The sequence below is a fragment of the Plasmodium gallinaceum genome (genome assembly GCF_900005855.1).
Source record: "Plasmodium gallinaceum strain 8A genome assembly, contig: PGAL8A_v1_76, whole genome shotgun sequence".
Taxonomy (NCBI): domain Eukaryota; phylum Apicomplexa; class Aconoidasida; order Haemosporida; family Plasmodiidae; genus Plasmodium; species Plasmodium gallinaceum.
This window is the reverse complement of record NW_021628238.1, coordinates 1,163,990-1,191,963: the sequence shown is the minus strand read 5'-3', so window position 1 is coordinate 1,191,963 and position 27,974 is coordinate 1,163,990. Positions and strand designations below refer to the sequence as shown.

Here is a 27,974-nt window from a genome sequence, read left to right as displayed (position 1 = left end):
CTTAAGAAGAAAAAATTTTATATATCTTAAAGTTAAGAAATTACATATTTTATGAGAAACTTTTTTTTTTTTTATATATGTTAAAGGCATATCTTTTATAATATTAAAAAGCTTGTAATTGATAAAAATATAATTTTTCCAATTCTTACTCATTAGATACTTAAATTTTTTTCTATTAAATAAGTCCTTACTCTTATTATAAAATTTAAGCCATTTTAAAAAGAAATATGTATATATATCTTTTTTATATTAAAAAACTATTAAAACATTAGAAATTATTTTGAATTGTTTTCATAATATAAAAAAAGAAAAAAAAAAAGACAGAATTATTCTATTTTTTAAAATGTATTAAATATAAAGAACAATTTTTTTTTCAAAGTATATTATGAACATTTTATAAAAATATTCACATTACTCATTGAATTGTATTTATAAATTTACATAGAAGAAACCAGTACTTTTTGCTTTTTTATTTTGTAAAATAATATATTTATCATTACGAAGCAAAAAAAAATTTTGAAGTTTCAAAAAAAAAATTTTCATGCATGAGATCTCATTTTAAAGTGAAAATTCAAAGAAAATTTTTTTTTTTTGTATTTCTATTTTTTAGACATTTTATATACAAAATAAACAATTTCTTGGGTACTTCAATTTCTATTTTTAGAAGAATAATTGTAAAAAAATGATAAGTTAAGACTTGAAAAAAAAAAAAAAAAATACATTTTTTTTTATAATCATATTTCTCAATACAATATTTATAAAAAAATTTTCTTTTTTTTTTTTCGACTTAAATATTTTATATTCTACTTATATATTATTTTTTTTACTTTTATAATTATTTTTATTAAAATAAAATTAATACATTATACATTTCCTTTTTTTATATTTTATGAATTTAAAAATATAATAAAACATGAAAAAATTTTTTTTTTAAAATTTTATATTAATACATATTGGTAAATTCAAAAAATAAATAAAAATAAAAAATGAATTTTAAATCAATTAAATTATCGACAGTCTTTATTTTTTTTTTTTTTTATTTACGAATATTTAAATTCCGTTTTTGAATTTTTCATGAAGTTTATATTCTGTATTATCTTTTAAGATGTACTACATTTAAAATTATTTTTTTTCTTTATTTTAGATCCAAATTAAAAAAAAAAATATATATGTATAGATATATATAATCAAGAAATAAATTATTAAATTAAAAAAATTATAAATTATAAATGTAAAGAAAAAAAAAAAAAAAAATGAAAAAAATATTTTTTTGTTTACTGCTTATAATTATAAATTCAATAACTTTTTACTGTAATAATATTGATAAAATAAAAAGTCATGATAATATAGAAGAGGAAAGAAAGGATAATGAACAAGATGACAATAGTTTAAATAACAATAAGAAAAAAAAAGAAAACACAAATGAAAATTTATCACCTAATAATGGTGAGGAATCTACATATGGTTCTACAGATAATAAGAACAATATTTCATCAAAAATACCAAAAGGAAATAAAAATGAAATAGAGGAAAAGTATAATAAAATGTTTAATGATCATGAAGATGATACTAATGATATCTATGAAGATGATCTATACTACAATGGTGTAGATGATAGTGATATTTATGAAAAAGATGAGCAAGATGAAGATGTCGACGAGTATAATTTTGAAATACCTGTTAATTGCAATGATGATAACTGTTTAAATTCATTAGATGAATTAAATAAAATAATTGATGAAAAAAAAAAAAAAATTAAATATAGAAAAAATAAAGGAAAACCAATACAAATAATAAAGCCCAATGTAAATCACACAGAATTAATATTAATTGAAAAAAATTTACAAGTTTTAAAAAAAATAGAAAAGCCAATAGCTATTGTATCCGTATTAGGAGATATGCACACAGGAAAATCATTTTTGCTGAATTTATTGAATGAACATATTATTAATGATATTAACAAAAGTAAAAAGTTTATTGAAAATGGTTTTAAAGTAGGAAACGATATAACTGCAAGTACATATGGAATATGGATATGGTCAGAACCAATTAAAATAAATGTCAAAAAATTAAAAAAAATATATGATTATATAGATAAAAACTTTACAAATTTTATTAGAAGTTATGAATATGAAAAAGATGAATATAATGAAGAAATTATTGATTTATTAAATTTATACAAAACCGATGATTGGATTACTAAGATAAATGAATTAAACATTTCTGATACAGAAGAAGTGAACCTTGTATTAATGGATACACAAGGATTAAATAGTCCTAACGTTAATAAAAGATATGATGAAATCCTTTATGCATTAACCAATTTAATATCAACAGATATAATTTTTTTAACCATGAAAATGATAAATAATAAAGATTTAGAGTTTATTGAAAATATAACAAAAGATGCTAATTTATTTATGTTAAGGGCATATACAAGATCTAACGGTTCTACCTTTTCTATTAAAAAAAATAATTTTGATAAATTATTAGATAACATAAATAATATAGAAAATAATTCTTTAATATTAGAAAGTATTGCTTCAAAAAATTTGATGTGGGTTGTACACGATTTCAGTCAACGTTTAGATGTAAGGAAAGGAAAATTATGGTTAGATATTTTATTGAATTCTGATAGAAGAGATTTAGATATTAAATATTGGAAAAAAATAATTTCTAACAAAAGTAAAGATAAACATGACGCTTATACAACAAAAAAAAAAAAAATTGCCTATTTAACTTATCCAGAAAATAGTAATAATCTTACTAACGATTCCTCTTCTAACTATAAATTAAATGTTCTTTATAAAAATATTGATTGTGTCTTATTAAGAAATATGTATAATAACAAGGAAATTGATTTTACTAGAGTTAACATTGATGATTTAAATGATGAATATAAAAATGATGTTATGCTTTTAAGGTATAAAATTTACCTAAGAGCTTTACTGTATCCGAAAAAAATGTATTCAAATGTTCAGATGAATTTTATTGTAAATAAAATGAGAAAAGAACAAATGTTAGATCGTAAAGAAAAAGAAAATAAGAAAAATGAGAAAAATGAAAATGATACTAAGGATATCAACGAAAACAATGAAAACAACAGTGCAGAAGATTCATATTCTTCCCAAATGAGTAACAGATATATGTCTGGTCATGATGTATATGATTTTATTACCTTTTTAGTTAAATCCGCAAACCAAAACTTATTTACTAATGTAAATCAATTTTTCAAACAGTTTAAAATTAATAGAGCAGAAATCAGTAGAAACGATTTAATATTTTTATATAAAAAATATTTACTGCAATTTATGGAAAATGAAGAAGTAGAACTTATTAGTTACTTAAATGAAGAAAATGATGATTTAGATAGTACAGATGATAGATTTTCAAAGATGGATAGCAAAAAGGATACTGAATTAAATGATGGGGATTTTAGTAATATTTTAAATGAAGAAACAAAAAGTAAAGAAAAAACTGATATATATAGACTTCCTCCATTGCTTAATGAAATAAAAAAATACGAAGAATTAATTCGAGAACAAATTTTAAATATATGGTATAAATATACAGAAAGTGATTTTCATGATAGTGAGGAAAAAGAATTAATTAAAGATATTGAAACTAATTTATATGAACGATTAGATCAAATAAAAAATGAAATGATCGATTTAGGTGAATCAAATATTCGCAAATTTTGTAAATTAGCTTGTGAAGATGCATTGCAAATTGTTATAGAAGATATTAAAATGAAAAGTGATCAATATCCTATTAAGCAAAAGGATTTAATGACATTTTTTGAATCGGTTAGCTATAACTTACTAAAATTTTTAGAAAAAAAATTATCCAAAAACTCCGATAAACTAGATTTGATATATTATAAAGATCCAATTTGTAATCCTTTGATTAATAATACTTTTCAAGAATTTTATTATTTAAAAAAAAAAAATACTACTTTAAATGAAAAAAAGTTAAAATTATTCTTTTCTAATGCAGTTTCTAAAGGGAAAGAAGTTTTTGAAGCATTAGCGGATAACACTGATAACATAACCGAATATTTTAAAAGTAAAAATATATTTTACACTATTTTAGACAAATGGAATTTAGAAGCAGTAAATGTATATACGGCAACTTTAAGTGATTTTTTTAAGGATGAAAAAGAACTGAGTGAAGAATATTTAAATGTTTTAGATAACGACATAAAAAATCTAAAAAGAAAGGCAATGGATAAATGGCATAATCATTGCAAAGAAAAAACAAATGCTTTATATAATATGCATAAAAGTAATTTAAAAAAAAATTTTCTTGATAATTTTAATTTTCCTTTAGATGAATTGGTGTTACAAGATATATATTTAAGTTTAAAAAGTCAAGAAGAATTAAAATATATGGACATATATTGCTCTAATGAAGAATCTTGGAATAGTGAATATAAAAAATTTTTAACATTAAGTGATGAAGTGTATAAATTTATAAAAGATGAAAATTTAAAAGCGATTCAAATAACATGTCAGCAACCACTGGATGAATTAAAAAACGGAATAAAGGGGGAAATAAAAAATTATTATTTTTGGAGATCTTTAAAAAAAACATTATATAATAGGGCGCTTATCGTTCTTTCTAATAATATTGAAAACATCTACTTGAAAAATAAAAGAGAAAATAAGATTCAATCTTCAATAGATGACAAATATAATACAAAGAGCAATCATTATAAAAAAATATCAAAAGAATTAATGAGTAAAGTTATAAACAGATGGCTGAATAATGATATTTATAAAGTTTATTATCCTATTATACGAAAACAATTAATTCATAAAATCATATGTTATATGGGTATTCTTGTTTTATTATTTATAACTTCAGTAGTTGTGTATTTCAAAAAGTTTCATGTTAGTTTTATTTTATTAATTGTTATTTCTTTGTTTATGGTGTTTGGGTATGCACAAATATCATCATTCCTTAAAAAATTTTTCAGACGTGTTGTATTTTATATGTATGAAGGTATAGCCAATGTATTTGGAACAGAAGGTGCTATTGTTTTTTCAATTTTATTAATTTCTGTAACAGCTATATATGTATATAATTATCACATTGTAAAATTTAAAAATAAAGTTGCAAAAAATACAAAAAAATTATTGCAATCACAAAATTTGATGAACATGTCAGGTATTAATAATTTTAAAGATTTTCATTCTACTTCTTCTAAAACAAGAATATTCAAACCAAATATATTAAAATTTTCTGATTTTGAAAAAGATACAAAATTTCACACATCTACTATACCTCATGATTATAAATTACATAATGAAACATCACAATTCATTGATCATAAAAGTAGGTCAAGTCGCTTAAATAAAATGGATGAATATTCATCTTTCAACAACCCGAATAAATTTCAAAGGAGATCCTATTTAGATTAGCATTTTATTTTAAACATAAGTTCATGTTTTAATTATTTTAGTTATTTTATTTTACTTATTATTTATAAAAGTATATAATTGTTAATTTTGTTTATATACTTATCATTATTTTTTTTTATCTTTTTCATATTACACTTATGATATTTTGTCTTAATATAAATTTTTTTTCTTTAATTTTTTTATATTTCTTGGATTTTTAAATTTAACTTTTTTTTTTTTTTTTTTTTTTTTTAATTATTTACGTTATATATCTTTATATATATTCTATATTTTTTTATTTTCATATATTTAAAAAAGTATGATATTGTTTTATATTAATGTTTATATAATCATTTTAATAGACATTGTTTTTTTTATTTTCTTTTTATATTTATATGGAAATGGATATTGTTTTTTTTTTCTTTTTTTAATTTTTCTATTATTTTATTATTTTTTTCTTTTTTTTTATATATGAAAATATAATAAAAATTGTTTTTTACATTGTTTTTCTTTTTTTTTTTTTTTTAATTTTTAAATATATTTAAAAAAAAAAAAAAATAATTTATTAAATAATTTGTAAAACTAAAAATGTTAAAAGGAAAAAGAATTATAATAAATATAAAAAAATTAGCTTATCTTTCTTTTATTTTTTAATTATCCAAAATAAAATTTCCGTTATGAAAGTTTCCATGAGATAAATATATATTTTTCTTCTACTAAAAAATGTTTTCTTAAAACTTCTAAGAAGATTTTTTGCCAGTATATAATGTGTTTCTAGTATCATCTAATCCAATTCTATCATGAACGTAATTTACTTTTTTGCTACATGTTTTTTCAAAAATATTTATCTCATCTATACATTTCGTTATGTCATCATTATTTTTATGTAAGCATAAAATTAAAGGTTGCATATTACAAACTACTTGTTCTTTTAATTTTGAACCAACCTTAAATTCACTCATCTATATTAAAAATAAAATTATTAAAATAAAAGTATTTAAAAAATATGGTAACTAAATTATTTCTTTTAAATAACTATATGTTTATATTTTATATATAATGTTTGAGGAAATTTAATTTTATAACTTAAATATACACAAAATTTTTTTTTCTTTGTATTTTTCATTATTTTAAAAAAGAAAATTGTTAAAAATAAAAAGTTTATGTAGTTTATATATACATCACATATAAATTTTAACATAAATATAAATTTATTAGTAAATTTAATTTAAAATTTCTTGATAATTTTTTTTTTTTTATTTCAAAATGCAAGTGTAGCACATAAATATTGTTACTACATAATAAAAAAAAAAAAAATTTTATAATTTGTTATTAAATTAATGTTATAAGTCAATTTTCTCTTTTTTATATTCTTTGATTTTTCCAATTAAATTACATTTACTCATAAATTATTAGAATATTTAATTTTTAAAAAATATTTTTATAGTACAATTGAAATGAAACTAGATACCGATGAAATATTCAAAAATTATAACCATAATGAAACAATAAAAATTATTGATAATCTTAGAAAAGAAATAATTAAAAAAGAAGATTCAATTAAAGATTTTTTAAAAAAAAAAAATACTAGTGTAATTAAAAATACAATTAAAATTAAAAATATATATGGAAGTGTGGAAAAAATAAAATCTAACTTAGAAGAAATAATAGTTAATTATAATGAACTTATAAATGATATAAAGAATAAAAACTCACTTTATTTTAAAGAATCATATGCAAAAGAATTAAGCGATTCTGAAAAAAATGTTGTGAAAGATGTGTGGTTGAAAAAATATGATAATTATGAATTTTTGTTTAATATTTCTATTTTAAATAGTGATTATTGTTTTGTGAAAAAAAAAAAAGAAGAATTAATTAATTATGATTTCTTTTATTTAAACAATTATATTAATAATGTTTATTTTGATATTAACAAAAGAGTTAGTGAGGAAGATTACATATTTGCCCTAAATCAAATTTATACAGACATTTTTATATGTCTAAAAGTTTTACAATCTATTCTTAAAAACGATAAAATAAAGGAAACATACAAAAATATGTTTAAAAATGAAAATTGTATTTATTGTTTAAATTCTTTTGTGAAAAATCATAAAGATAATTTTTGCGAAATAATATTAAAATTAATCTATTCTTCTTTTTTTAATTTAACATATAATAATTCATGCAAAATCAAAACAATACCAAAATCAATAATTATATTATTAATCTTCTACAATAAAAATAACTGCCAAACATTGGATATTATAAAAAATGATTTATTTTACGAAATATTTACTTTGCGGATAAATCTAATAGATAAATTTATTCAAAAAAAAAGTAATATTAAAGATTTTAATTTTGAAAAGTTAAAAAATTACTTTAAAAAAATAATAAATTTAATTTTAAATAGCAAATATATACTACTCTTGTTAATTCATACAAATAACGTAGAATTCCAAAATAAATTAAAAGGTGAAGAAAATAAATTTTCATTGGAATGTTATTATGACAAATATGTGGATAATAATAAAAATGAAAATAACTATTTAATAGAAGAAAATAAAAAAAATGAAAGTAGTTCTCCTTTTGAGAATTTTAATGAGAACGAAAATAAATTTTTAGAAAAAATGAAAAATGAGATATTTATTTTACAAAACGTATGCAATAAAAATGAGACAGAGATAAAAAAAATTAAGGAATATTTTAATTATTCTATAAATAGCATTGAAGAAATAAAAAATATTTTGAATAAAAATAGTATTGATAATTTTAGGTTATTATATAAAAGCTATATAGAATGTGTTAACAAAGCGTATAAATATATGATAAATTTATTACAAGAATATTATAAGAATAAATATATAATGTGTAGTGATTTCTTCAAAGAATATACAAGTATTAGAATATTTTATAACGAAATTAAAGAAAAAATATGTTTCAAAGAAAAGTATTTTAGTACATTTATTAGCAATGTTAATTCTTACATAAACGATAACTATTTAAATTTTATTCTCGAAAAGGTATTTGAAATATTTTTCTTCTTTTTTTTTAATAAGTCTATAACTGCAGTTCCATTTTTTGATATGAAACCAGTTAATAAATGGAAATTTATAATTAGAGATATATTTCGAAATTTGTTTTATAACGTATCTTTATTTTATGAGAAGAAATTTGAAATACAGAATTATATATTTTATTCTTTTGTTTTAAATTCCTTTTATTTCTATTATGAATTTTATAATATTGATTTAAAATTAATATACACAGAATTTTTAAGAATTGAAAATTTTACTAGTAAAAATAGTAAAATAAAAAAAAGTTTTCAAAAAGAATTATCCGAATATTTTCTCACAAATAAAAATGTTTTAAAAGAAAAATATTTTCATAATGACTTCAAAAGAATTATAAAAGAAAAAATTCATCCATTAATTTATAGTGCTTATAAATTAATAATATTTATTGATAGCAAAGAAATTAAGGAAACTGGAAATGTTGATTTTTTATATATGTATGAAAATATAAATTGGAATGATTTTTATAATATATTTCATGCATTTAGTAATGTTTTAAAATATTATAATAATGAAAATGATGATACAGATAATATTAACTCAAAAAAAAGAAATATTTTGCTTACCTTTTTTAAATCATTTAATTCAGGAAAATCTGAAATTATAAATCCTGTTAATAATAAATCTGATTATTTTAGCAACATTATTAACTGTACATCAAATCACATAAGTAATAATAATATCAACGAAATGAACGAAAATATGATTTCTCGTAACTCATTTAATATATTAAATAATAATGAAGATATTCAAAAAAAAGAATTGTCTAATGAGGAGAATAAAGAACTGTATTTTTATATAAATCTTATTAGATTTAATAGTAAACTGTCATTTAGCAAATTTTTAAATTGTTATGAAAATTTAGAGAAAACTATTACATTAAATGATGATAATATAAATAAAAATAATTATGATTTTCACGAAGAAAAAATTTTAGGTGAAGATTTACAAAACGAACCAAATTTTTGCTTAAATGATTTGAAAAGTATATTTTTTACTTTAGTTTATAATATTTTTAAGATTTCACTAGAATGTTTTTGTTTAGAATATTTTGAAAATTTAAAAAGTTATTTAGATCTTTTTCTGAATATGTTATTAAATAATGAAATAAAAAATATATTATGTGAAAGGATGAATTGCCATTTAATAAATATATTAATTTTTTCAAATATATACATAATATACATTGAAAAATTAATGAAAACAGATATATATAGAAGTATTGTAATATTCATAGTGAAAACTATTCTTCAGAGAAGAATTTACAAGATCTATTACAATTTTCTTAATAAATTAAAGGAGCATTATTTTTACGAAGGAAAAAAAGAAAATGATAAGAAAAATTTATTGAACACAAAAATAACAGAATTGTATAATATCATATTACTAGATTTATGCTTTTGCGAACAAGTTTTAGATAAAAATACGATTATAAATAAATCTTTTTATGAAAGTCTTATTTTAAGATATAATGAAAATAAAAAATACTACATAAAATCTTGTTTTTATTTTATTCATATATATAAAGAAAAATACAACGTCTATAGTGAAAAAAAAATTAATGAAAATAATATAAAAAAGCATAAGTTATTTTTAAAATTAAATCAAAAAGATAAAAAGGAAAAAAAAAAACTTTCAAGTTATTTGTTAAAAATAATCATTGATGATATCTTAACAGAGTTAAATAAATTAGATAATCTTAATACTATAATTTTTCAAAAACACATACGCCTATCAGCACAAAATATAATAAAGAATTCATATTTATTATATTACCTATTTGTTAATGGTTCAACCTTAAATAACATTTTAAATACACAAAAAAATACTAATGAAAAATTATTAGAGATTTTTAATTTTAATAAAGTTGATATGATTAATAATAATTTTATTGAAAATAACTTATTTAATTTTTTTTTATAATTTATATATTAGAAATAATTATGTGTCTTCTTTTATCCCTTTTATTTATTACCTTTTTTTTTTTTTTTTTTTTTTTTTTTTTTGTATTGTAGAATATATTTTTACTTTTACTCTTTTTTAATTGCATCTTTTTTTTATGTTTGTAATTATTTTTATATTCATTTATTATTCTATTATTTTTCATTTTAATATATATATAAAATTATATTTTTTTTTTTTAAATATATGAAACAAATTCTATAGATCATAAATAGCTAGTTATAAATGTAGTCTTTGATTTATTTATAGATATAATTATATTTAATTATTTTTATTATTTCCATTATATATTCCAAATTACGTTTGTTACAAAAATAAATGTAATAGAAATTTTTAATAAATGGTTTTTCTTTGATTTCATTATAATCTCCAATTCTTACGATAATTTTTTTTATAGTGTTTTTTTTTTTTTTTTTTTTTTTTTTTCATAAAAGAAAAATGAAAAAAATAGATGATAAAATTTTTCATGAAATAAATAATGAAGAGGAATATAAAAAATTATTTGATGAAAAAAATGATATTCTTTATATAATAGACATTTATACAGAGTGGTGCGGACCCTGTATTTTCACTTTTGAAATAATAAATAAGATTTATAAAAGTAATTTAATTTTCTCAGAAAGTGTAAAAATACTTGCTATGTGTGCAGATAAAATTGCGTCATTAAAAAATTATGATAATAATTCCAAACCTTTTTATATAATAATAAAAAATGGAGAAATTATTCAGCAAATTCAAGGATGTAATACACCACGTATTTTCTCTCTTATTGATGATCATTTAATAAATAAAAAGTTGAATTAAATAGGTACATATTCAAAATATATGAATTAAAAAAAAAAAAAATAATAATAATAAAATATATAAATTATATTTAAAATTATAGAAGCAATATAATGGTGTAAATAAATATGACTACATAAATAATTAATACAATGATAATAATAATTATTATTTTTATATTAATATTTTTGTAGAAATAATTATTAGAATATTAAAAAATTATATAAAAATAATAGATTTCATTAAAATTTTAAAATATATATGTATTACCTATATATATTAAAAAATTTTACTTATGAAACCATAATTAAAAATAGATTTCTAATATATAAAGTTGTGTCTTCTTTTTATACATATAGAATTTTTTCCATTTTTATAAAAATTCAAAAAAATTAAATAAATAAAATAAAAGTTATATTTCGTATTGAAATATTACATTAAAAAATATTTTTTATTGATATAATATTTTTATACAACTTAATAATTTATTATTATTTTGTTATTTTTTTCTACTGATATGTTTATTAGTTTCTTAAACATTCATTTATTTCATTAATTATGTTTGATATAAATAATATCTGAGAGTTTAATTGATCAATTTTTTCGGAATACATACTTCTAACTTGTTCAGGTACTTTTTTTTCATAATTTGGATCATTTACTTTTTTTAAATATGAATCTAGAGATAACTGTAATTTTTTTTTTTTGTTTATCATATTATTTAATAATGGATTAAGATACTCTTCAGTTGATTGAACATATATAATAAATTTATGTGAAACAATATCTTTTAAGCATTTTTTAATTTTAATTTTTAATTCATCTGATAATTCTTCAACATTATAATTAATAATATCTAAGGAAGATAATTTTGCTAACACTTCAATTTTATTTTTGACTTTTTCAATAAATTTTTCATCTTCTTTATTTTTTGCAGCAATGAAACAATTTAATTTGGTTTTAGGTGGAATTTCAAGATTTGATATAAAAGATCTAAATTGTTTTACAATATTCATAAAAGTATTCATTTCAGTATTTATTTCTTCATTATTCCATAATTCTACATAATCTGGATAATTTGCTATTGAAATAGAACTAAATTTATAAGGATCAGCTGCAATTTTTTGATATAATTCTTCTGTTATAAAAGGAGAAATAGGATGTAAAAGTCTTAAAGCATAATCAAGACAGGCATGTAAAGTTTTATTTGCTTTATAACCATCTAAATTTTCACTTGATTTTATACAATTATCGAAGTAGTCATTATCACTATTTGTATGATCTTCTCTTTTTTCATTATTTATTGAATTTTCAATTATTAATTCTTTTTTTGAAATTTCTTGAGAATCTGTATTTAGACGGGGTTTTATTAGTTCTAGATAAATGTCACATAAATCATAAAGCCAAAAATTGTAAGAAGCAAATGCAACTTCTGAAAAATTGTAGGTATTAAAATTCTCATTTGCACTTTTTATATAGATGTTTAATCTATGTAATATCCATTTATCTTCCCAATTAAGAGATTTGACATATTCAGGTTTGTAAAGTAAAATATTGTAATTGTCATAATTATCAGGTAATGTTTTTAAAAAAAATTTTACAGCATTCCATAACTTATTGCAAAAATGTCTATATCCAATAATTCTATTAATATCTAAATTTACATTTCTCCCTTGCTTTAAGTAAGTTATTAGACCGAATCTTAAGGCATCTGTACCACATTCAGATATACCTTTAGGAAATTCTTTTTTTTGCAATTCTATAGCTCTTTTAATTTCTTTTTCTGGTAAATTTCCTTCATATAATTTTTCATGTAGTTTTTCTAAGCTAATTCCCTCAATAATATCTAAAGGATCTACAACATTTCCTTTACTTTTACTCATTTTTTCTCCTTTAGAATCTCTAATCATAGCATGTAAATATATAGTATTAAAAGGTAATTTTTTTGTTAAATGTAAAGAAACCATTACCATTCTAGCTACCCAAAAAAATAATATATCTTGCCCAGTTTCCAAAATAGTGTTAGGAAAATAATCATTTAAGTCTTCTGTATTTTCTGGCCATCCTAATGAACTAAATGGAAGTAAAGAAGATGAAAACCATGTATCTAAAACATCTTCATCTTGTATTAATTCAAAATTTTTGTCTTCTCCTATTAATTTTTTTGCTTTTTCCATACTTTCTTCATAAGATCTACCAACTACCCATTGCTCTTTTATATCTTCTATATTATTACATTTATCGCTGTTATTTTTATATTCATCATCCTTTAATATAATTTTGTAGGCAGGAATTCTATGACCCCACCATAATTGTCTTGATATACACCAATCCTTTACATTTTCCAACCAATAAAACCACGTATTTATGTGATGACTTGGTATAATTTTTAGATCATCATTTTTCACATAATTAATAGCTTGTCTAGCTATATCAGAACAGTTTAAATACCACTGAGGAATTAGCATATATTCTATAATATCATTGGTTCTGGAACATAAAGGTAAAAACATGCTATTTGGAACTTTATCAGATAACAAATTTAATTTTTTTAATTCTTCTTGAATTTTAAATCTACATTCAAATCGATGCAAACCTTCAAATAGTTTTCCACCATTTTCATTTATATGTCCATCTAAGGTAAAAATATTAATATGTTTCAAATTATGCCTTTTCATCATTTCATAATCATTTTTATCATGTGCCGGTGTAATTTTGACTGCACCTGTACCATAGTCCATATCAACAGCATTATCAGCTATAATAATCATTTTTCTATCTGGAATAAAAGGGTGAATTAATTCTTTTCCTACTAAATGAGAATATCTCTTGTCATTAGGATGAACTGCTACTGCTACATCTCCTAACATAGTTTCAATACGAGTAGTTGCAATTTCTATTTTTTCTTCACTATCTTTTATTTCATAAAAAAATTTATATAAAACACCAACCTCCACTAAGTGATCAAAGGAAGGAATTTTAATTTTTGTTGGTTTTTTAATTTCTTCAAGATTAACTTCAATATCTGACAAAGCTGTTTTTAAATGAGGGCACCATGCAACTAGCCTATTATCTCTATATATTAATCCACTTTCATAAAATTTAATAAATGCTTCTTTTACAGCAATAGATAACTTATCATTCATTGTAAAATATTCTCTTGACCAATCAACAGAAGCACCAATTCTTCTTATCTGATTATTAATTTTATTTCCATGTAAGTTTTTCCATTCATGAATTTTTTTAACAAATTCTTCTCTTCCGTAATCGTGTCTTATTTTTTTTTCTTTTTTATAGAGCATTTTTTCAACAATTGTTTGAGTTGCTATTCCTGCATGATCCGTTCCAGGTATATAAAGAGTTAAATAATTTTTCATTCTTTTATATCTAACTAAAGAATCTTGAATAGCAACTGTTAAGGTATGACCAATATGTAAAGTACCAGTAATATTAGGTGGTGGCAATATTATAACAAATTTTTGGCTATTTTTATTACTTATTAATTCCTTTTTAGGTTTAAAATAATCATTTTTCTCCCAAAAATCATACCATTTTGATTCTACTTCCTTCGGATCGTATGCATCTTTCATGATTTTTAAATTTTCTTTTAAATTTTTATTCTCCATATTTTTTAATTTATTATATGTATACAATTTGTTTTTATAATGATGTATTTTTTTTAAGAAAATTTTTATCATACAAAAATTAAAATAAATTACAACAAAACATAAATAAAATATTCTAATATTATTACAAATGTTTATTTTGTATTAATTGTAACAAAATGTTATTTTATAAATTTTTTTTTTTTAAATTCAAACATAACTTTTATAATATATATATATTTTTAATTGTAAAATCCTATAAAAGTTAAATATACATATATTATTCAGGACTCTTTTATTTACTATTATTTAGATATACATTTTCCTTACATTATTTTACTTAGTTTTTCCAGTTCTATATATTATAATTTTATAAATTTATATTTTTTTTTTTTTAATATATTTATTAAACTATTCAATATTTGTGTAAAATTAATTATTTTTTTCTTCTTAAAATAATAAAAATATTTTAATTTTTAAGGCTTAATACTACATATTTGAAAATTTAAACAAAATTTTATGGATATACTAAATATTTGTGTCAAATTTTTTTAATATTTCTTTTTAACTTAATGTTTGAGATGTTTCTTCTTTTAAAATTACAAACTAAAAAATCGTTGTTAAAAATATTTGAAACTATTTACTTAAAAAAAGTAGTAATTTTCAAAATATAACATACGACAAGATAAAAATAAATGATAAAAAATAAAATTATTTTTATTAATAATGTATCGAAACTTTTATATTTTTTACTTTATTATGTTTAATTTTTTCTAAATGGTTAATTCTATATATATATATTCATATGAATATTTTTTTTAAAAAAAGAATTTTTATATAATTTTGCTTTTTATTTGTAAGCTAAATTTTTTAAAAAAATCTTAAAAGAAAAAAAGAAAATTTTATCTAAAGACATGTTCTATTTTTATTAAAATATGCTTACTAAAAAATTTTCTTTTATTATATATGAAATCATTTGAAGATAGTCTCCTAATAAATTATCACTTTATATTAAGTTATTTAAAAAAAAAAGATGATGAGAACAATTTATGAAACAAAAATAAAAAGTAAACATGAAAATCTTAATAAATATACATAAATAGATGTAGAAAGTATTATTAAAAAAAAGAAATACGGAAATACTCAAGTAATGGAACTAAAAAAGATTGCATATTTTTATGTAAATGTCAAATTTTATTTCATTATTATTATTAATATTAATATTTTATTTTATTTTAATATAAGTTATGAAGAGATTCATTAAAATTATTTTTAAACATATAGTAATTGCTTTCTTATAGTTGAACATTTTGAAATCTTTTTTGTAAATATTCATAATTAATACTACCATTTAAATTACTTCTTCTTTCAAAACCAAGTATATTTAAATTTTGATCTGTATTGGATTTATTATTTGAGTTATTGATTGTAATAATAGGATAAATAAAATTATCTTTATTAATATTAATACCACTTGTATGATATTTTATAGGATCCACTTCGTTAATCAAATTTTTAAAATTATTATAATTATTAAGACACATATCAGGAAGAATATTATTAAAAAAATTATTTTTACTTATATCTCCATTAATTCCATCACTTTGTGAATTAATAACAAAATTATTGAAGGGAAGATGATTAGTTATCTTAAAATTATTTGCCATATTATTTCTTAAATTATTCGTATTATATAAATCTTTATTTATATTTTCAAGTTCTATGTAGTTTATATTATTAAAATTGATATTCTCATTATTTATATTTTTATTATTTGCAATATTAATATTATTTTTTAAATAATATGTGCTATAATTTTTAAAATCATCTTTACTTTTTTCGTATAACAAATTTTTGTTTGTATTATAAAAACTTTTTCTTAATAAGTTTGTATTCGTGAAATTCACATTTTTATCTACTCTTAACTGATCACATATTTTATTATTTATAGTATTTTCTACTGTATTTGGATAACTATTTTTAATAGAATAATGTACATTTGAATTATTTAATGAATTATTTAAATCAGGAATATTAAAATTATTGAAATTGTATATATAGTTTATATTTTGATTATTTATTTTAGAAGTAGAAAAGATATTTGGATTTTTTAATCCTTCAGATATGATACTTGAACTATTACCTTCATCAATTTTCTTATTAATATATTCCTTGTTTTTATTTTTTTTATATTTTCTTTTATATTTTGTATTCGAAGCATTTATATCTCCGTTTTTAGTTTCATTTTGAAGAATTATATGATTTTCTTTATTTATTATATTATTTTCATTTTTAATATTCATTAAGGAGATATTCTTACATTCTTCTAAACTATTAAAAGAAAAACTTTCTTTTTTATCATTTGACTGCAGTGAGAAATGGTTAGGCATGGCATCTTTTCTATCTATATTAGCATTATGAGAAGTTATAAGATTATTTAAAAAATTATTGTCTTCATAATTTTTTTCTAAATTACCTTTTTTAATGCTGTCTGTAACTTTTTTACAAGTTTCATTTTTACTATTTTTTTTCTTTTTATTCAAATTTCCTAATTTTTTATTATTTAGTATATGGTTATTCCTAATTTCTTTTAGAGCTTTTACAGTTATTTTTATGCCATTTTTTTTTAACATATAAATCCATTCCTTTTTATAACCATTCCTTTCACATGCTAATAGACAATATTTTTCAGCTACATTCCATACCCCTAATATATATGCGGCTCTATATAAATCTCTTATCTTCATATCTCCAAATGTCGATCTAGAAGTGGGATATAAATTATTTGATGATAATAGTTCATCGCACTTTTTAACATTTGTCATTCTTTTTTGATGTAATGCTTTTCTTAATATTGCTCTTCCATTTGTTCCTATTGGTATATCAAATCCAGGATACCATTCAATCAAATAATTATTTTTTGATTCTATATTAAAAGAACTATCTATATTATTTGATAAATTATCATTAATAGAATTATTTAAACCTTTTGATAAATTATCATTAATAGAATTATTCAAATTATTTAATGAATTATCATTAAAAGAATTATTTAAACTAGTAGTTAAATTATCGTTAAAATTATTATTTAAACTAGTGGTTGAATTATCGTTAAAATTATTATTTAAACTGGTGGTTGAATTATCGTTAAAATTATTATTTAAACTGGTGGTTGAATTATCGTTAAAGGAATTAATCATATTATAGGATGAATTATCATGAAAAGAACTTTTTAAATTGATTGATGAATTATCATTAAAAGAATTATTTAAACTATTAGATAAATTGTCGTTAAAAGAATTATTTAGATTAATTGTTGAATTATCATTAAAAGAATTATTTAAATTATATGATGAATTATTGTTAAATGAATTATTCAAATTATTTGATAAATTATTGCTAAAAGATTTGTTCATATTATTTGATGAATTATCATTTAACAAATTACATAAATTGTATGATGTATTTTCATTGAAGGAATTATTAAAATTGTTTGATAAATTATCATTAAATGGATTATTTGAACTTTCTGGTGGGTTATTGTTAAAAATATTGTTCATATTATTAAATGAACTATCATTGAAAGAATTATTCATATTACATGATGAACTATCATTAAAAAATTTATCCAGATTATTTGATAAATTATCATTAAATTTATTATTTAAATTGATTGATGAATTTTCTTTAAAAGATTTGTTTAAATTATCATGTGAATGATCATTAAAATAATTATTTGAATTATTTAATAAATTATCATTAAAAGAGCTAGTAAAATTATCTTGCAACTCCAAGTTAAAAGAATTAGTCATATTATTTCGCAATTCAGAATTAAAAGAATTGGATATATTATTTTGTTTTTCATGCTTATAAATGTATATGTTTTTCAAATTATTTTGAGAATCGTAGCTAAAAGAATTATCCAAGTTATTTTGTGGTTCGTATTTAATTGGGATATTAAAATTATTATGAGAATTATAATTAAAAAAACGATTTATAGAAGTTTTATTATTTAAATCCCTTTTTATCACTTTACTTTTTAAAGAATTATCTTTTGAACAGTTTATTTCCATTTCTTTTTTTAAGTTATTTTGAAAATTTTCTTTTGAAGATTCTTTCCTTTTTATGTTGAAATTTTTATCATCAGATATATTTTGTACTTTATATTTTAATGAAGAATCCTCTGGATAATTTTTATTAGTTTCTTCATTTAAAGTAACATTATATTCATCTCTTTTTTTTTTTATATTTTCATTTATAAATGAATTACCTTTAGAACACTCATTTGTCTCTTGAGACTCTTCAATACTATTTGTATTTTTCAATTCATTTCTAAGATAATTTGATATATTTAATTTAAATAATTTTAAATTCATATTATTTTCATTATTAAAGTGATTATTTCTAATATTATCATCTTGAAGTTCATTATACATTTGTTTTTCAATTTTTACATCTTCTAATTTTTCTTGAATAATATCTGTTTTCATTCTAAAGAAATTTAAATTCTCATTATCATTTTCACTTTTGTCAATATTTATATTTACATTCATATTTTCATCTTTCGTATTTTTATTACTATATGAATTAATATTTTGTAATATATTGACATCTAAACAATCGGTATTTTCCTTTTTCATCATGTCATTATATATAAAACTATTTTTGTTGTTTTCTGTTTTAATAAAATATTTTTCTTTTTCTTCATTCTCCTCCTCTACTTCTTTTTTGATGTAAATAAATTCTTTTTTAATTTTAGAATCTTGAAATAAATTGAATGTTTTCTGTGTAATATCTGAATTATTTAAATTATAATTCGAATAACTCAAGTTATCACATTTTTTTAAATATCCGTTGTTCTTATATTTAATAATATCATTTTTACATTTTTCATTTTTACATATATATGTTTCTTCATCTCCACATGTATTTTTAATATAGACGTTATTTAATATATTTTTATTATGAAAATATATTTTTTTTTTATCATTATATTCATTATTTTTTGTAATATTTATTCTTTTTTTGTCATTGTTAATATATATTTCTTTTATTGAATTACCAATACTATATCTTTCATTATCATATTCTAAATTTTTATATAATTGTTTTCCAACGTTTTTTTTTGTTTGTTTATCATAATTATTTGATACTTTATTATCAAATTTACTTAATTTCATAATATCATTACTGAAATAAGTTTCTTCTTTATGTTTATTTTCTTCTTTGATACAATAATCCAACTCAAGGTTTTTTAAATAATTATCGTTACTTCTTTTAGTTTCGTTATTTTGCATTTTACATTGTAAGTTATTTTCTAAATTATTCTTTATATGAATATTATCTGAATTGATATTTTCTTCCCTATTAGTACTATATAACATATTTAAATTATTTATATTATTAATTTTATATGTGTTGTTTGAATTATTAGCTTCACTTAAATCATTATTTATATTTATTATATTATATATATTATTGTTACTATCTTTCATATTTGAACCATCTCTACTTACTAATTTGTCGTATATATTATTATCTTCACTATTACTAAATGTATTGTAATAACTGTTCTTTATATTATCAAGATTTACATTGTTTATATTAATAATGTCATTATTTTTAATATCTATATTGAACGTATTTATTTTATCTGAATGATTTTGAAGGTTTTCATAGGAAAATAAAATATTTCTTTCAATTTTTTTTAAATCACTTTTTTCAGTTTTACTTTTATTATTGTCATTTTTAGTAATGTTTTTGCATAATAGGAAATTTTTTATATTTTTATTTTTATCATTCAGAAGGTTCTCATTTTCAGATATGCATCCATTCATATTTTTAAAATTGCTGTTCTTAATATTTAGTAATTTTATACCTATTTCATCTTTATCATTTGTATTATTATTCATATTATTATAAATATCCTCTAAATAAGCATCATTATTACTTGTTTTGTTCTCATTGTTATTATGATATAAATCAAAATTATTTGTATTTGTCATATTAATTTCTATAGAATTTAAATATTCTTTTTTAATATTGTTGTAATCATTTTCACAAGTGTAATTATTACTATTTTTATCATATATATCTATATTTATTGGTTGGTTATTTTTTATATCAATATCATTCATAGTATTAATCTCTTTATATGAACTATTTGTTCTATTAGAATTATTAACATTTTTATTTTTCTCAGTACTATATTTAATGTCTAAATTCATTTCATCATTCAAAATTTTGTTATTATTAGTTGAATTATTAATTATAAAATTATCATTAGAATAACCATTAGACATGCTATTATATATATTGTTACTTTCATTAGTCAAACTTTCATCTAAAATTATTTTATTTCTTTCATTATTAGATACAAAACTATCAAAATTAATAGTATAAAATTTTTTATTAAAGCTAATATTATCATTAATTTCATTATCATCATTAATATTGTTTTCATGCTTATTTTCCATCTCAAAATTTTCATTATTATAAATATTTTTATTTTCATATATGTATGCAATATTATTTTCTTTAAAGTTTTTAATATAATTTTTATTATAATTTAATTTGGAACTACTTAAATAAATATTATCTAAACTAGATAATTCATTTTTTTTATTATTTCTTAAAGCACTCAAAAAATTATTCTTGTAGTATATATCTCCTTCTAATTCATTGCGTATTTTAAAGAAATTATTTTTTTTATCAGATTTATTTAAATTGATTAAATAGGTTATATTTTCAGATAAATTTTTTCTAGAATTAAAATTATCTTGGTTATTTTTTTCAAGAAAAAAATGATTTAAAATATTGGATGTATTATTTTTGCTTTTTTTATTATCATTGTTTTTTATATTTTTTTCAAAATACTTATAAAAATCATTTTTATTTATAAACTCATTAAAGTTATTATCATTTAATTTATTATTAATATCTCTAATAGTGTAAATGTTGTTCATTTTTTCACTCCTGTTGTTTGAATGTTCTTTGCTTTTCTTGTTATTTTTTCTTCCCTTATTTTCTCTTAAAATACTTTTTTCAACATTATTTTTTTTTTCTTTATTTGATTTTTTTGATCTTTTTATATCATCTTTTATAGGTTTTCTTTCTTTGTAGTAAATAATAGGATTATTTTTTATGTCAGAATAGTTATTAAAATTTTCACATACATCTATTTTTACATTTTTCTTTATTGATATATTTATGTTATTATTATTGGATTTATCACTTTTACTGTGAATAATTTCATAAGAATATTTAAAATTTTTTCCATTCATATATTTATTTTTGCATTTTTTAACTGAAAGAATTTCTTCATTTTTCACTTCTTTCACCTTTTTGTTATCTTTTTTATATTTTAATTCAAAAAAACATCCTTTTTTACACCAGTAAATTTTCGGTTTCAGTAAATTTTTTTTTTTATTTTCATTTATTCCTACATTTATTGTATTTTTCTTTTTTTTTTTTATTTCTATTTTATTATATGAACAAATTTCTTTTTCATCATATTCTTTACTCTCCTCTAAGTTAACACAGGTCTTATTTTCCTTTTTTTTATTAATGAAATAATTTTTTCTATTTATTTTATTAAAATTATCTTCATTTAAAATATGATTACGTGGATTTTTATCACAATTAGACTTATAATATAAGACAGCTTCACATTTGTTCTTTACATTTTTTGTATATTCATTATAATACGACAATGTATTATTGCTATTGTTTTGTGTTTCATTATCGTTTTTTCTTATAGAAATTATTTTTTCTTTATTTATAATTTTTTCATTAAATATATTGAAATAATTAAATATTTCATTATCTTTTTTTGTACTAACAAAATTATCACAACACAAAAATGTGTTGCTGTTTTTATGATTATTAGAATCTAATTTTAAGAAATTATTTTCTTCTAAATATTCTTTTAAATTAACATTTTTATTTTCCTTACAAGTATTTAATGAACATAATTTTTTAAATTCTCCATCTTTGAATATTTTTTTATTTTCTTCATTATTCATAATGTAGTTATTTTCTATATTTATTTCATCCTTTTTATCATAATTATTCTTTTTCATATTATTTTCTTCACTTTCGATTTTTCTAAAATCTCTTATTATTTTTAAATTTTCTTGTTTATTATAAAAATCATTTTTTTGAGCTACTTCAGATTTGCAACTACTTGTGCATGTAGTACTACAGGTCCTGTAAAATTTACTTTCATCTTGATTTCTGACTTTTTGTGAATAAACTTCATTAAAATATTTACTTAAATCTATTCTGTCTTCATTAATTTTTTTACTTTTTGCATATTCACAACAAGAATTATCTGAATTTTTATCATTAGACATTATTGTATCATTAGTGTCTTTATATTTATCACAATTTTTTCTTATATTTAATAATTCCATTTCTAAATTTTTTATATATTTTTTCAAAATACTACTATTTTTTACTTCGTTACAATAATATACACCCTTCTCTTCTTTTTCAGTACACATGTCTTTGCTAAAATTTTTCATTTCTACATTCGGATTATTATTATACATGTTTTCTACAATATTTACACTTCTACTTAATTGAATTATATCATTTTTCGAATCGTTAATATTTTCATTTCTACTTTTAAGATTTTTATTTTCATTATTTTGTTCATCTGGAAATCTAGAAATATTAACGTTCTTAAGTATTTTGATGCCATTATTTACTTCAATATTATTTTTATCATTAATATAAATTCTATTTCTGTAATTATTTTTGTTCTTTTCTTGATTGTAATTTTTTAAGATATTAAAAGAAGGTAAAGAAAAATTATTTTGCGATAAAAAATCTTTACAACTATTTTCATTTATGTTATTTAAATTTTTCAATTCACTGTCACTATAAAAATTCTTTTCTTTAATTACAATCTTTTCATGATTATCAATTTTTGTTGCATTCATATTCCTATTTATAGATTTATTATGAACAAATATATCTAAAGAATTAATCGATAAATCATCTACATTAAGAGAATTATTTTTAATTATACTTTTTCTTTTTTTAAGATTATTTGAATACTCATTCGAAATAAATTTTTTACTTCTTTTAATGTCATATCTTATATTATTTGTTCCTAAATTTTTAAAAGAAAAGTTTTTATATAATTTTTTAGTTCTAAAATTTTTTAAGTTTTCTACTTTTTTAGATATAGAATTATTAATTTTTTTAATTTTCAAATTTTTTGAAATCTTCATTTTTGTAATTACTGATGAAGATTCAAAGATATTTGCTCTTTTATTTTTTTCATTAAATTTATTACGATTTTTTTTTTTATTTTCATCTTTTTTCATGGGTGCTTTTTTATGTAAATTAAGTGCATTTAAAATCGTATTTTTATATAATAATATTCCTTTTATTTGAAAATTATTATAAGATGTGCAACTACAGTTAGTTGTTAATTTACTCATTTTTATGTATTTTTCTTCTTTTCTTTTCAATTTATAAAAGTCTATATCGTCACAAGATACACGATTAATTTTTTCGTAGTTTGAAGTTGAAATTAAGTTATTCTCTAAGTATTCTGATTTTGTTGATTTATTTTCAAAATCTTCAGTAAAACTTTCTTTTTCGTTTAAATTTTTTTTCTCATTTTTTAAATTATTTAAAAACAAAAAAAAATTGAAGCTACTATTTTTATTCTTGTTAAAATTTAAGTTTAGCTTTTTTAGAAATTTTATTTTTTCGTCATTTGATATTTTTAAACTATTTTTAGGTAGGTTTAATTCATTTCCCCTTTTTTGTATTTTATTATCATGATTATTAAAATTAAAATTTTCAGTATTCTCTTTTTTATCCTTTTTATTCTTATCTAGAATATTTACATCAATTTTATGTTTTCTTCTTTTTAAAATATTGGATATATTAAAATATTTATTTAATAATTTTTTGGAATTTAGATAGGATGATTTCCTATTTTTTACTCTTTTACAAATATTAATTTTTTTATTATTTTCAATAATTCCACAAGGTATATCATGTTTAATTAAGGGAAATTTTTCTATTTTTTTTTTTATTATATTATCTTTTACTTTTTTTGTTATATCTTTCTTTATATCTTCCTTCTTTTTTAGTGTACAATTTGATAATTTATAAAATTTATTATACTTAGGAATAATATAATTTGAAAATGTATTAATATTAATTTTATCATAAAAATAGTTTTGAAATACATTTTTAAATTTATTATTATATCTGCAATTTTCCTTGAATAAAAAGGAACCGTTATTTTCATAATATAAAAATTTATTAAATTCTTCTATTTCTTTTTTAAAATTTTTATCAAATATACTGTATGTATTTCCTAAATCATATAAAATATGGTGATGTATTCTTTTAGTCTCATTTTTTGTATTTAATTTATTTTCATTAAAATAACTATTACATGCACAATGCAGTTTTAGTTTTTCTAAAAAAATTAAATATTTGTCTAATTGATCACAACATTTTGATTCAGATGCGTACATCTGATTTGAACGGTAACACATTATTTTTTTTTTTTTTTTTTTTTTATCTCTAGTATAATAAATTAAAGAATAATATAATAATAACTAAAAAAAAAAAAAAAAAAAAAAAAACAAACAGAAACAGCACTTCCTACTTACGGGATTAAGGGCATGCTAATCTTTTTATCTTTCTCAAGAGAGATAAAAAAGTTAAAGATAATTATTAAAAAAAAAATAAAAGTATAATAAATAAAAGAAAACAAAATAGAAAAAAAAAAAAATGATATAGAAATATGAAAAAAAAAAAGATAAATAAATAATAATTTATAGTTTTTTTTTTTTTTTTTTATTTGTATGAGCTAATAGTAGTATTTTTCACATGAAATACTGTAGAAAAGTAAGACAAAAAATAATGTATTTTCTATTATTGGAAGGAAAAAATTATTCTAAATAAAATATAATAAAATAATTTAATAGTATCAAAAAAAATTTAATTTTCTAGAATTATCTTAAAAAGATAAGCTATTTTTATGATCTAAAATATTTTTACGATCATTTTTTTTTTTTTTTTTTTGATGTACATACAACGCGTAATACAATAAAAAGCAAAATTAGAAAAAAAAAAAAAAAAACTCAATTTAAAAAGAAAAATAAACTATCAGTAAGGAAATATATATACTTTAAATTATCCTAAGTACATCTATATATACATATGTGCAGATGTATATATTTAATATAAATGTCAATAATATAATAAATTTCTTTTAAATTTGTAATTATACAATGAAATATTCTTTTTCTTCTTAAAGGGAAAATTCTTCTATTATTTTCTTTTGTATCCTATTTATTATTATAACTTACACATAATTTTTTAATTTGGACCTTTATTGAATATATATAAAACCATCAATATTAGTAAAAATATATTTATAGGAAATGAATACTGCAAAATTATTTTGTTTGTTCTTTCTACTTATGCTTATAAATGTAATTAAAGACACAAAATGTTCTGATGAAAAGGAAAAATTTTCTCAAAATATAAGTTTTTTACAATCAAAAGTATAAGATAACATTTTAATAATTTCTTCCTTTTTCCTTAAATTTTTAATAATTGATATCTTAATATATTAATAGGATTACCTATGCCAATTTTTTTTTGTCAAAAAAAAAAAAATTACCTTTATTCCTTGTAGAAAATTAAATTAAATTTTTATTTCATTTTTTTTAAATTTCTTTTTTCCCATATAGATAAAAAATGGTGAAAAAAATATGCCTGGTATTTTTGACTTATTTTCGGTGAAACCAAATTCAGCACAACCAAATTTCAATTTTTTCTTAGAAGAAAATAGAAATGTAATATATAAGATTAAAAAATTCAAATTAAAATTAAATTGATATATATAAAAAAAAAAAATAAATAACTTAATTTTTCTAATATCTACTTTTTTATTGAGGAAGTTACTTAAAAAATTTTTCATTATTCAATCCATATATATATATATATATAACCTACAAAATTAAAATTTTTTTTTTTAACTTTTTTCTTTTTTCTATTTTAGTTTTGGTTGCGTCGTACTTTAAATGATGAAAGTAAAACAAGATAAAATAATATTTAAAGTTTTTAAAAATTAAAAGAAAAATTTATATAAAATTTTAAAAATAAATTGTTTTTTTTTGAAAAAATATATATTCATATTTCATATTTTTAGAAAATAGAAATATAAGAAGAAATTTTGCTGATTTTCAAGAATTAAGACAAAATGATTTACTAAGATTTGAAGAGTTAATGATTATACAAAATGAACAAATAAATATAATAAAAAATATAATTTATTCTATTTAGTAAAATGTAAGAAAGTGTATTTATTATCTTTAATGAAAATATCTTTCTTTTTTTTTTTCTTTGTTTTTAAATAATAGTACAATTGTTAATTAATTTTTATTTTGTTTTTTTTGATTGCTACACTAATCAATTTTATTACCATATATTAGCTTTTATTTATTATTTTTTTTTTTTTCTTCTTGAGTCTTTTAAGCATATTTACAAAAGAAAGCATAAAATTTAAATTATTTAATTATCTCTTTTTTGTGAATTTAGAAAACTCAATGAGTAATAGTAGTTGATAAAGTCAACATCAATTTTTTTTTTTTTTTTTTTTTTTTTTGATATTATTATTTTTTAAAATGTAAAATTTTTTCACTCGTTGAAAAAAATAATATAAAAAAATAAAATAATAATTTTTTTTTTTATTTAATAAGTTGAAATATAAAATGAGAGGTATAAAAAAAAATGAAAGATAAAATATTTAAACAGTTATAATATAAATATTTTCTTAATTTTTTTTTTTTTTTTTTTTTTTTTATTGAAATATATTTAAAAATTTAATATTTGAACAAATGAATAAATATTCACTCCTAAAGAAGTGTAAAAATCAAATATAAATAATATATATGTTTATATTTTTTTGTTTGATTTACAAAATTTTTATAACTTCTAAAAACTATATGATATATTTTTTAAAAAACAAAAAAGAGATTATATTTAAAATAAAGATATGATGAGCATTTTAAAATAGTATTTGATCTTATAATTACAGGTTAACTAATGAAAAAAATACTGTTTTAGAGAAAAAAAAAAAAAAAAAAAAAAAAAAAAAATTAACA

The 27,974-nt window shown here is 18.3% G+C and overlaps 7 protein-coding genes across 7 annotated transcripts; 4 read left to right on the top strand and 3 right to left on the bottom strand.

Annotated features, from left to right (window-relative positions):
* Positions 1 to 1,253: 1,253 nt before the first annotated feature.
* Positions 1,254 to 5,423, top strand: PGAL8A_00221700 (conserved Plasmodium protein, unknown function; the record flags this gene model as incomplete). Its single annotated transcript, XM_028670931.1, has 1 exon — positions 1,254 to 5,423. One exon carries the CDS (start codon positions 1,254 to 1,256, stop codon positions 5,421 to 5,423), a length of 4,170 nt encoding a protein of 1,389 aa, XP_028527635.1.
* A 719-nt stretch (positions 5,424 to 6,142) lies between these two features.
* Positions 6,143 to 6,364, bottom strand: PGAL8A_00221600 (conserved Plasmodium protein, unknown function; the record flags this gene model as incomplete). Its single annotated transcript, XM_028670930.1, has 1 exon — positions 6,143 to 6,364. One exon carries the CDS (start codon positions 6,362 to 6,364, stop codon positions 6,143 to 6,145), a length of 222 nt encoding a protein of 73 aa, XP_028527634.1.
* A 495-nt stretch (positions 6,365 to 6,859) lies between these two features.
* Positions 6,860 to 10,396, top strand: PGAL8A_00221500 (conserved Plasmodium protein, unknown function; the record flags this gene model as incomplete). Its single annotated transcript, XM_028670929.1, has 1 exon — positions 6,860 to 10,396. One exon carries the CDS (start codon positions 6,860 to 6,862, stop codon positions 10,394 to 10,396), a length of 3,537 nt encoding a protein of 1,178 aa, XP_028527633.1.
* A 477-nt stretch (positions 10,397 to 10,873) lies between these two features.
* On the top strand, positions 10,874 to 11,239 carry TLP1 (thioredoxin-like protein, putative; the record flags this gene model as incomplete). Its single annotated transcript, XM_028670928.1, has 1 exon — positions 10,874 to 11,239. The coding sequence occupies one exon, from the start codon at positions 10,874 to 10,876 to the stop codon at positions 11,237 to 11,239; it is 366 nt and encodes a 121-aa protein (XP_028527632.1).
* Positions 11,240 to 11,742: 503 nt separating this feature from the next.
* Positions 11,743 to 14,916, bottom strand: PGAL8A_00221300 (valine--tRNA ligase, putative; the record flags this gene model as incomplete). The annotated part of the gene is made up of 1 exon (XM_028670927.1): positions 11,743 to 14,916. One exon carries the CDS (start codon positions 14,914 to 14,916, stop codon positions 11,743 to 11,745), a length of 3,174 nt encoding a protein of 1,057 aa, XP_028527631.1.
* Positions 14,917 to 16,118: 1,202 nt separating this feature from the next.
* On the bottom strand, positions 16,119 to 25,352 carry PGAL8A_00221200 (conserved Plasmodium protein, unknown function; the record flags this gene model as incomplete). Its single annotated transcript, XM_028670926.1, has 1 exon — positions 16,119 to 25,352. One exon carries the CDS (start codon positions 25,350 to 25,352, stop codon positions 16,119 to 16,121), a length of 9,234 nt encoding a protein of 3,077 aa, XP_028527630.1.
* Positions 25,353 to 26,246: 894 nt separating this feature from the next.
* On the top strand, positions 26,247 to 27,153 carry PGAL8A_00221100 (conserved Plasmodium protein, unknown function; the record flags this gene model as incomplete). Its single annotated transcript, XM_028670925.1, has 4 exons — positions 26,247 to 26,369; positions 26,559 to 26,663; positions 26,870 to 26,900; positions 27,020 to 27,153. The coding sequence occupies 4 exons, from the start codon at positions 26,247 to 26,249 to the stop codon at positions 27,151 to 27,153; spliced, it is 393 nt and encodes a 130-aa protein (XP_028527629.1).
* Between the last annotated feature and the right edge of the window lie 821 nt (positions 27,154 to 27,974).